At 29.4% G+C, this 11,445-nt stretch overlaps 3 protein-coding genes across 4 annotated transcripts in view; 1 reads left to right on the forward strand and 2 right to left on the reverse strand.

Annotated features, from left to right (window-relative positions):
- The window catches only part of LOC107437989 (uncharacterized), a 71,756-nt gene extending 70,806 nt beyond the window's left edge, over positions 1–950 (reverse strand). For both annotated transcript variants that reach the window (XM_043041606.2, XM_043041605.2), the window contains exon 1: positions 739–950. The gene's annotated coding sequence lies outside the window, so the exon portion shown is untranslated. The remainder of the gene's footprint in view (positions 1–738) is intronic.
- Positions 951–3,094: 2,144 nt separating this feature from the next.
- On the reverse strand, positions 3,095–4,697 carry LOC107437985 (tyrosine decarboxylase-like). The gene has a single exon (XM_016050138.3). The coding sequence runs from the start codon at positions 4,677–4,679 to the stop codon at positions 3,249–3,251; it is 1,431 nt and encodes a 476-aa protein (XP_015905624.2). The 5' UTR covers positions 4,680–4,697; the 3' UTR covers positions 3,095–3,248.
- A 2,430-nt stretch (positions 4,698–7,127) lies between these two features.
- On the forward strand, positions 7,128–8,594 carry LOC107437980 (tyrosine decarboxylase-like). Its single transcript, XM_016050134.2, has one exon. It carries the CDS (start codon positions 7,128–7,130, stop codon positions 8,592–8,594), a length of 1,467 nt encoding a protein of 488 aa, XP_015905620.2.
- Positions 8,595–11,445: the final 2,851 nt, after the last annotated feature.

Consider the following 11,445-nt stretch of genomic DNA (forward strand, 5'->3'; position numbering starts at 1 on the left):
TAGTGTTTTCTTTTCCTCCGCTTTTGAAGTTGATTCTTGACCTGTGACTGTGAGTTTTTAATTTTCTGATGATTTTTATTGATTTTCTTTTCGTAATTTGTTTATTCTTTTGAATGTATCTTGTTTTTCCTGGACCTCTATACAAAACCTTAGGGGTACTGAGGGAGATATTTTAAGCTTTTGCTTCTCCCTCAAATAGAAATGGTTTTGTTTTTAATGGCTACCGGGGCCGATACCCCCTGAAGACGTCGGCTTCGGTGGTCATATTTTTATATTTTTATTTTATTTCATTTGTTTTGTATAATCTACTAAATTTCACTCACAGTAAATTAATAAAATATGTAAAGCTATAAATCAAGTAATAATTAATCAATTAAATAATTAATCAATTAAATAATTAAAACATTAATAATTGCAATTTAATAATTTATTAAGTATTAGTTAATTAATTAATTGTTGATGTTCAAATTTTAATTAATACTTTATTTACCATTTAATATTTTTAAAACTGAATAAAGTATTGATTAAAAAATAAATAATACAAAAACAAATAATTTTCAAAAAAAATTTATTTAATTTTTTATTAAAATATTAATTAATAAAATATTAATTAATATTTAATAAAATTTAATTAAATTTATTAATAAAATTTAATTAAATTTATTAATAAAATTTAATTACATTTATTAATAAAATTTAATTAAATTTATTAATAAAATTTAGGTAGTATCAATTTACTTACCATTTGTGGGTGAGGGAGTAATTAATATCCTACGTCCATCCAGCAAATCATTCTCATAATCTTCCGTCGGAATTCGAATTAAAAAGCATAAACCACCTCCACCATAAGACATTTTTCAATAAAACGAAAGAGAATCTAAAGAAAAACCGCAAAAGCGAAAGTATTGCTTTTCCCACCTTTTCGCACAGCACGATATGTTCCAATAAAAGAAGAGTCTGGACGAGAATTTTCAAAATTTTTTCACTTCACGTACGTGTGACGTCATCCGCATAACGGACACTTTCGTCACGCAGGTGGCAAGGTAACAATATTCAAGGGAATGGCTCTTAGATCTTCTATGATGTTTGGATATTTTTTTTATTTTATTTATTTATTTATCTCAGTTTCCTTTATTTGCTGTCTATATAAGTGTTTGCTTTAATCATTAATCCAGACAAAACAATATTACTAAAAGTATTGTTCATTTTCTGTCTCTCTTTTTGATTGTTTAAACAATAGAATGAAATTAAACTTACTCGGCCTGTGATGTTAGGTGGATATATTTTGCTGTTTACAACGCATATTTAAAGAAAATTAATAAGAAATTAAAAATTTTTAAAAATGCAAATAAAAATTAAAATTAAAACTTAAAAAAAAATAATTATAATTTTTAAGAAATATATATATTCTAAATTTATTACATACTAATAAAAACACAGTCTAGTAATGTATAAATTTATGTATACTAATTAAAGAATTTAATTTTTAATTTTATTAAATTATCTAATTTATAAATTTTGTAATACTTAAAAATTAGCTTAAAATTTTCAGCGAAATTATTTATAAATTTGTATTAGAAAAATAAATCATTTTATTTATATTTTGAAGGAATTTTAATTAAAAATATATAATTTTTAAATTATATATTTAATAAAAATATATAATTTAAGAAATAAATGAAAGGCTTTATACGACTTTCGGTATATTTATTGATAAAAAAAAACGTGTATGACGTAATACATCATTTGAATAAAGAGTGGGCAAAGAAACTATTTTGTTAAATGTAAGAAAATCTTCAATCTCAAAAAAAGAATTTTTTTCAAAATCTAAACATCCAAGTAAAATATTTTTTTTTAAAAAATCTGTGATGATTAACTTGGCCTGTTAAACTCATCACTTTATGGTAATTTCTTAGATCTAAATTTTTATACGAATTTCAATAAAATTACATGCTGTAATAACAAAGGTAAATTGAAATAAAAATAAATTAGTTATTTAATAAAGTTTAAACTCAGCGTTGTTTGATTGTGATAAATCTAAACTTCCATATGTTCGCCGTTATCAATAATCAGTGACATTTTTGCTAATTGTACCTAATACTTCACTGGATTATTTTAACCATTTTAATGTTTCTCGATATTTTTATCAAACTTTTGATTTAATAATAATTTTAATTAACCTTATTGTAATTTTAAACCACTTTTTTGGTTTTTGATTTTAACGTTTTTATCCATGTAAAGTACGGAATGTACAAAACCGTAATTTTTAAAAGTAAAAACCTCAAAAACATTTGAAGTGTTTGTCCTATTGTTGTTGATTTGTACTTATACTGCAACGTAAAAAATGAATGGAACATATTATCTCATTTGTGTCGATAGATATTTTAGACGCTTGAATGATTTTAATCAAAAATTGTGCAATTTTGTTTAACTTCATACTTACTAAATCCTTTATTATATTCTTTACTATTAGTCCTATTGATTCTTTAGTATCTTTTAATTTAGCGTAAAAAATAGGTAAGAAACAATACCGCACTAGTCTAGATAGTTCAAGTCTTACCCGGGTTTAACCATAACCACCTAGAGTAGAACCACCTAGAAGGGTTAAACCGTAACCTTCTAGTAGGTTATGGTTTAACCCTTCTCTTCTCAGAAGATTCAAGATGGTGAAGAAAGCTCATTTCAGTTATCCGTATTAGTTAGTACCCCATCCCTATTGGTATCATGTACCCCATTCTTAAAAAATATTTCCAGCTTTTCCCTAATTTCTTCCGCTGTCAATCGACTAAGAAACTGGCCAATCAATAAAGTACTAAGAAGCTGGCTCAACTGTTAAGGTTACTTAGCTCAACTACAAAGGAACCTACTCAGTATGATTATTATTAGTATAGCTGACTTTGTATATTTTTACTTCTGCAACATTCAAAGCACAAACGAAACAAAATTACTTAATAACTGAACAAAATATTGTCTAATAAACGTATAAGAAATATAAATCTACTTAATGTGATAAAAAAAATTGAAACTGCATTGAATTAAGACATTACTACGTTAATTTATTACCATTATACATAAATCGTCATCATCACCATTCCCAAACTTTTATTATAATTTGGTAATAACTTATGCTACAGAGATAACTTTAAAAGAATATCAAGAATGTATGCATAAGAATATTAACAATGTATGTTACCATGGTTAAGAAACATAAATTTTAATTCAGCCTTTTGATTCTTGGTGTTCAACTTTTAAATATTATTTAAATCTTCAAAATGAGTTGTTATAATTTCCCATGCATTAAAAATATCGTTTTCTGACATATGTTCATAACTAATGTTAAAACGAATAACATAAGATCCTCCCAATGATGCCGGGACCATAAATAACTTTCTTGTCTGAACTATAGATGCTAATAATTTTGCATTGGCATCATTGGAGGATTTAAGTCGGAAACAAATAGTACCAAAATTAACATCATTAATAACTTCAAAACGATGGTCTTTCTGTACCAGCTCTTCAAAATATTTCGCCAGTTGGACATGATTTCTTATGAATTTTTGCATTCCCGTCACCCCATATGTGCGCATCACCACCCACATTTTAAGTGCTCTAAATCTTATTCTGTCTCCTGTTCCCCAGTGAGAAAAATCAATTATTTTAGCGTCTGCATCAGCAGAGAGGGAATCTGGATCTGCAGACAAAGCTTTAACAAATCTGCATCGATCATCAATCCAGAAGGAAGAACAATCAAAGTGCATCAAAAGCCACTTGTGTGGATTCACAGCTATCGATGATGCATATTCCAATCCATTTGCAAAATGGCGAAATTCCGGGCAAATTAAAGCACTTATTCCGTACGCTCCGTCAACATGTAACCAAAGCTCATACTTCTTACAAATTGGCCCTATCTCATCAAATTTATCGACAGACGTGGATGCTGTTGTTCCTAAAGTACCAACGACCAGAAAAGGATGAAGTCCGTCTTTCAAATCTTGTTTTACTGCTTCTTCAAGTTCTTTACCACGAAACCTGAATCTCTCATCTGTGTCGATAATTCTTACAGTAACCATGGCTATTAAACAAGCCTTTTCGACGCTTGAATGCGCTTCTTTAGAGCAATAGGCTACAAGCGAGGCTAATAGTTCGCCCTCAGGAATCGAAGGGTTTTCTTTTTTTAACTTCTGCAAAGCAATCTTTTGTGCAGCCAAACAAACTAAAAGAGTACATTCACTGGCTGAGCCTTGCAAGCATCCACCACCTTTACTTCCCTTTTCATAGAACAAAAACTTCTTTGGTAAATCAAACGCTTTAGCAAGCCATTCTAAAATGATTACCTCAAGTTCAGTGCTGGCTGGACTTGTGGACCACGAACTTCCAGAGCAACCGAAAGCTCCTGTTAATAGGGTACCAAGAACTGATGCTAGAGAACAACCAGTTGGAAAATACGCATGAAAGTGTGGATGGGCCCAATGGGAAAATCCGGGAATTATAACATCATCCATATCTTTCATTATGTCTTCCCATTCATCTGCTTTTTCTGGAGCTTTAAGAGGAACAAGCTCTTTCATGAAACCAGGTCTTTCTGTCGTTACAACAGGTCTCTTTGCAACAGTATCAAAATAGTTTGATATATATTCTATTATTTCAAAACCTTTTTCTTTAAACTCGTCCGAATTCATTTTGAAGGATTGTTTTTTTTTAAAAATTATAATAACTTTTATTGTATTCTTGTTTATCTTCACATTGGTTGAAGTGCTTAGGGATATAAATATAATTATATAAAAATGCTTTTGTCAACCTAAAATATACAGTATATTTAATTAGCTACCTGATTTTGAATTCAATGATTTCTGTCAAACTTAAAATTATCCTATAAATTTGACGGAAAAAAATTTCTCTTTATATTTTCTTTTTTGTGAGAAGGAAAAAAAAATTTTTTTTTTTTTTGGTAATTTCGTATTTTAACCGTCTTGCAAAATAAGTCTCACTCAGACGTGGGTGAAACTTTCACACTTTAAATGGATGATTTATTTTAACGTTAATGACCATTACAGAAACATTAAGACCATTACAGACCGGTACAGAATTATCCTACAGTGATGTTTTTTTAAAGCAAATGTCATTGCAATGTATAAACACTGCCTAGCTTTTACCTGAAATGATGTTTTTTTTTGTTTGTTTTTTTCAATAATAAGAGACAATCATTGGTTCCATTAATTTCTTCATGGAGTTACAATGTTTAACATTGTATTCATATAGCTAAAGCAAAATCTATCAATACAATAGTTTGAAGAACACCAAAAAAAAAATGAAACAAAAAAAAAGAACTAGTTAAGCAAAAAAGGGAAAATATATTCAAATGTACTTACACGTAACGGCATCTTTTAAAACGATTTAAATTACTTTCGTAACAAGTTTGCCAGATTACAAAATATGAAAATAGAAGCGCAAATAGAGTTTGGAGAGATCTTTTTATGGTGCGCTCTTACTGAAGTACCAAAGCACCTTGGATTGACCTGAATTGGATGTGCCCAAGGTAATAATATTATATTGGATAGTTAAAAGATTATAATTAATAAGGTTGTATTTTAATTTTAAATTTTTTTATATTGATGGTCTTAGAGACATTATTAACCTTTAATGAAAAATAATTTAGCAACTTTTGCTTGATTGCTGTAATTTGTATTTTTTGTTTAACTAGTCCTTTTTTCGTTTAAATTTTTTGGAGGCCCCTCACACTATTGTATTGATATTTTTGCTTTGCTATATGAATACAATATTTGAAAGCACTCTTTTTTGCGGATATAATTGTGTGAGCTAATGACTAGATTATATCTTTACATTTTGTTTTCGGCTTTTTATTTTTTTTAAATAATAAAAAATTTTAAATATTTTTTTTTTATTTTTAATTACTTTTTTCTTTTCTTTTCATAAATCTTTATTTTATCTCTCTCTCTGCTTGCGCACGTGCGTGTGTTAATTTAGTGTTAACTGTTAACACTAAATAAATAACAGTTTGTTAACAGCTAAATAATATTGTGTTAGACCAATTTATATTAAAAGTTAGAGACCAAAAACAAGCAAAATACGAAACAGCATGCAGCAATACAGCATACGAAATTTTAAAGATATGTATGTTAGCAAAAACAGCACTTCATCAGGGAACACACTGTCTTATACCACATTGATGAAAAGCTGTTTTTGCTGACATGCATATCTTTAAAATTTCGTTTTGCTTCTTTTTGGTTTCTAACTTTTATTTAAATTGCTTACTTAAAACAAATTTGGTTTGAGCTGCTTTTAGCGCTTTTCCATTTTAACTTATCATTTTAAAGTTTTTATCCGAAAATTTTTTTAAATCAATTTCATACTTTGATTGGATTGTATTAGACTGTTGTAATACCAGTTATCGTCTTTGTCATAGGTAATATTAGGTAACTATTAACTTAAGAATATTTACTTACAACTAAATTTCAGAAAAGTTAGATACTTGTTTTTTGTGGTTTCCCGCTCAATATAACGCAAATGCAGTTTAGTTCCATCAAAAATTCCTCTTCGGAGGCTTGTTTATCCCAATTCCTGATCTAAGAGTTTCCTTGTTTTTTGGGTTGGATTCAAGTTGAGCTTCGCACTTGAACATCATTTGTCGTAGACTCAGAATTGAGTCGGCTGTTCAGTGTCGTTTATATTAAATAAAATAATAAATAAGACAAGAATTCTGGATGTGCAATTCGTCCAAAAACACTGTTGCGAGAGATGTTTAAGCTGATGTCGCTTAACTTATATGTCCACTGAAAATCCATCAATGATGAATCAGTTTCAGATGCAACCAATAGGAATATGTTTTTATTGGAATAGGAATGTGAATCGTACATTAGGAATCGTGCAAACGAAAATTGATTGAATGATAGTGGAACACTGATTTAGTTCAGACTCTGGCTTGGGCATCCCTATTAATTTAAAAAAGAAAAAAATTTAACCTAAAATATTAATTATATAAAACATTCATTTTAGTGGGTTGGCAAAGGCACTTATTATGGTCAGAAATTTTAAAAAGACCACAAACAATCAAAACAAAGTCTTAATTTTAAGTTAGAAATAAAAACAAGGTATTGCAAATATTCATGATGAATTCTGAAGAATTTAAAAAAGCTGGTGAAGAAATGATTGACTATATAGCTAATTACAGAGCAACAATTTCTAAGAGACCTGTCGTAACAAAAGAAAAGCCAGGATACATGAGAAACTTTGTCCCTTTAAAAGCACCCATGAAAGGTGAAAAATGGAAACACATAATGGAAGACGTGGACAAAATCATTATACCTGGACTTACTCATTGGGTTCATCCTCATTTTTACTCCTATTTTCCTATGGGTGCCTCATTGCCGTCTCTTCTCGGAACAGTAATAACAGGAGCTTTCGGTTGTTCAGGGAGTACATGGTTCACTTCTCCGGCAAGTACTGAACTTGAAATTATTATTATAGATTGGGTTGCAAAACTGTTAGGGTTACCAGAGAAATTTTTGTTCCATAAAGAAGGTCGTCAAGGTGGAGGCTGTTTGCGAGGTTCTGCAAGTGAATGCATCCTTATGACTGTTTGTGCAGCTCAATGGGCAGCTCTGCATGAACTAAAAAAGAAGCAACCTTCTACCCCGGATGGTGAGTTGCTGACGTCATTAGTTGCATATTGCTCTAAAGAAGCCCATTCATGCGTTGAAAAGGCTTGTTTAATAGCAATGGTCACTCTCAGAATTCTTGATACAGATGACAGGTGCCGATTTCGAGGAAAAGATCTTGAAGAAGCAGTAAAAAAAGATCTGGAAGGCGGACTGAATCCTTTCTTTGTTGTTGGTACTTTCGGAACAACATCATCTACAGCAATCGATAAATTCGATGAACTAGGTTCAATTTGTGTAAAATATGGTCTGTGGTTACATATTGACGGAGCATATGGTGCCAATGCTTTGGTATGTCCAGAAATCCGACATTTGGCTAAAGGTTTCGAATATGCATCATCAATAAATATGAATCCAAGTAAGTGGATGTTAATGCACCTTGATTGTTCGATAATATGGGTGGAAGATAGGTTTCAATATGTTCAGAGTTTATGTCCTAAATCAACACCTATGAACGTTCATCCAGATACTCAAATGATAGATTTCTATCAGTGGGGCACTGATGACAGAAGAAGATTTAGAGCTTTAAAAATGTGGGTGACAATTCGTAAGTTTGGCGTAGAAGGTATACAGAAATACGTAAGGAATCATATTCAGTTGGCGAAGAAATTTGAAGAATTAGTTCGAGGAGACGATCGCTTTGAGGTTATGAATGATGTTAACTTTGGCCTAGTGTGTTTTCGATTTAAAGGCACTAACGAAATAAATGCGAAGATATTGGCTGCAATAGATGCTTCAAGGATGCTATTTATGGTTCCTGCATCTTTAGGGAATACCTATATTATTCGTTTTAGTGTAAATTATGAAGAAAGCACTGAAAAAGAAATACTGTATGCGTGGGAAATCATAAAAAACACAGTAGAGGAGCTTGATCTAACAATAGACGAAATGTATGACTCTTTGGAATATTTTTATTGAAATAAAATGAATCAAAATAATAATATAAATGAATTCTGATTTAATTATTTGAACTATATACTAAGAGAGTCCTTTACCTACTCTTAGAAATTAGATAATAAGTATTAAGGAATACAATCGAAATTTAAAGGGAAAATATTATCATTGGAGAAAAAGCTTTATTTTTTAAAGTGTTTATAAGAATCTTTTCAACTTATGATTAGAAGTCATTTAATCTAGTTGCAGGCTTTTGAATTTTTTTTATTAAATTTGTTTTGTTAAATTTTTTAATTCTGTTTTTATGTTAAGACAGTTTACTAAAAGTCAGAAATTAAACAGCAAAAAGTAAATAATTCAGTACCTAATGTTTTTTCTGGGTTAGATTTAACTATAATTTACAAATTGATAGTAAAAAGGCAACTGATAATATAGCGAGTTTTTGATTCTTTGAATTCAAAATTTTGTATCAGACTCAAAAGCATAAAAAATGAAAATAATATGAGTACTTATTCAGTGTATAAACCTTATTTAAATAAAAAAAAATGATCAAGTTTTTTTGAAAGCTCTCATTTGATGAAAAATTACGCTAAAAAATACGTGACTACTCCGTTGTATATGCTCAAGTTGCATCGAAATGAATGAAACAAACTCTGTCACACAATGGAATACAGTGCGCAAAATAAGAAACGAAACATCTTAATAGTAATCGGATTTTCAATGAGCTGAGATGCAAACTGAGCGGTTTAAAAGTCTAATATTAAATATGCTAACTACTTTTTGCAGAAACTATTTTTCGTTATAAAATCGGTCACAAAGTATTTTATTCTCTGTATTATGCTTTTTTTCGATGGGTTAGGATTTTTTATATTTAAAATAGGGGGGCCGCAATCTGTAAAGTGAACGGTCAAATGCCTGGGCCATTTAATGCTAATTTCTATTTTGGGGTATTTCTCTATAACTCTAGAACTGTTTTAAGATACCACTTCATCCATCTAGGATTTGAGTTTAAATATTTAAATTTTTTTTTTTTTATTTTTTGCTATTGACTATCTTTTATATGATGCAGTATCTACTAGCATCACTTACCTTTCAAATACTCACAAAGGTAAAGACGTTGCTTTAATAGATGATAACTGGTGCTTGATTACTTTTGCAATCTCTATGAATCTTTTCTCAAAAAAGTAAAGCAATTAAATTACGTGGATGGTAATTTTGAGCAGTTAATTTACTACTGTACATTGGTCTGCATTATAATATTTAAAAATTAATTTTTTATCAGTGTTTAACTGAATTTAATTTCTAAAAATTATTTTTTTATCGGTGACAATCAGTGTGGGTGCGTTTGAAAAAAAAAAACTCTGAAACATTGATAACGAAAAAGCAAAGATATTTTTCAAAAATCTGAAAACAAGTAAAATGTTTATTACAAAATTACCTTTAAAAAAGTTCTGATTCCAGAATCTTAATGGTACAGTTTTATCAGAAAAAATCGATAAAGAATCTATTATACTGAGAACTATATTTTTCTATTCAATATTCCTCATCTTAATGTACTCGTATGTTACAATTATTTATCTCACTAGTGCAAGCAAAACACATCACTATTTTATTAACAACATAAATTTCGACCATTTTTCAACGTAAGCAAACTAATAGATGCAAAGCAACAGAAGAATAAAATAAAATAATAACTTTAAAAATTACGCTTTTCACTCTGGTTGAAAAGAAGAAAAAAATTTTGTGTCGGGCATAAAACATAGCGCATCTTTTTCGTCACAAACTTTATAACCACTGAACATTTCCCTTTCCCCACGGGTTTTTCGAAATTGATGAACAGTGAGCAAAAAAGATATCCTGAATAAATTTTGATTCTAATGATCGGAATTTCACGTTCTATGACTCAATCTTAATGGATCGAGGGAGTGATCTCAAATATGCTAATTAATATGTGCAGACGATATTTTAAGTTACGAAATCAGAAGCAAAAACGTACATTCTCTGAATAAACCTAACTATTTTTTTTCATTTATTGATTTTTTTTACGGATTCGGATTTCTGATCCCCAAAATATAGGGGATAGCCACATATAGGAAATATGATACCCATAGTTTGGCTAAGAATGCTCTCCAAAGTTTGAAACTCTTAATGTTAATTTTACCTTTTTGCGTATTTCGTTAAATCTTGAGAATTTTTTAAGTGAATTAAGAAAGTTTAACACTCAATTATAAATTTCGTTTATCTAAAGGTAATTCCGAGCAAAAAAATAACTTTTACCAAATATGTATTATTTTAATCAAGAATAGGTCAAAAAAAATTTAAATTGTAAGGTATAAAATTTTTTACATCGTTTTAAGGAATTGAATTTACAAGGCGAAATACAAAATTTGAGTGAAATCAATCGAATAGTTCCTGAGAAATCGAATTTCGTAAATATGACTTTTTCGAATTTAGATTTCTCAGGAACTAACTGTACGTCCTATTTCGTTCACATTTTTTACTATGCCATGTAAAATTATATTCTTTAAAATGATGCAAAAATTACAATTCAATCACTTCACAATTCAAAAAGTTTTTGACCATTCTTAATTAAAATAATATATAGTTACTAAAAGTTATTTTTTGCACGGAATTATCCTTGGATAAACGAATTTTTCAATTGAGTTAATTTTTTTTAATTCGCTTAAAAAATTCCCGAGATAAGGTGAAATACGCAAGAAGTAAAAATAATATTAAGGGGTTTAAACTTAGGACCGCCCTCCTGACCAAGCTATTGGGACCATCTTGGCGACTACCCCCTACATTTTGAGGGTCAGAAATCTGAATCCGTTAAAATAAAGGTATGTTTATTCAGAGAAAGTATGTTTTTTGTGTC

Source organism: Parasteatoda tepidariorum, chromosome 4 (genome assembly GCF_043381705.1).
Source record: "Parasteatoda tepidariorum isolate YZ-2023 chromosome 4, CAS_Ptep_4.0, whole genome shotgun sequence".
In the NCBI taxonomy this organism is placed as follows: domain Eukaryota; kingdom Metazoa; phylum Arthropoda; class Arachnida; order Araneae; family Theridiidae; genus Parasteatoda; species Parasteatoda tepidariorum.

Bases quoted from the DNA above. Each gene is read 5' to 3' on its own strand.
- LOC107437985 (XM_016050138.3), bottom strand. From the start codon at position 4,679: ATGAATTCGGACGAGTTTAAAGAAAAAGGTTTTGAAATAATAGAATAT.
- LOC107437980 (XM_016050134.2), top strand. From the start codon at position 7,128: ATGAATTCTGAAGAATTTAAAAAAGCTGGTGAAGAAATGATTGACTAT.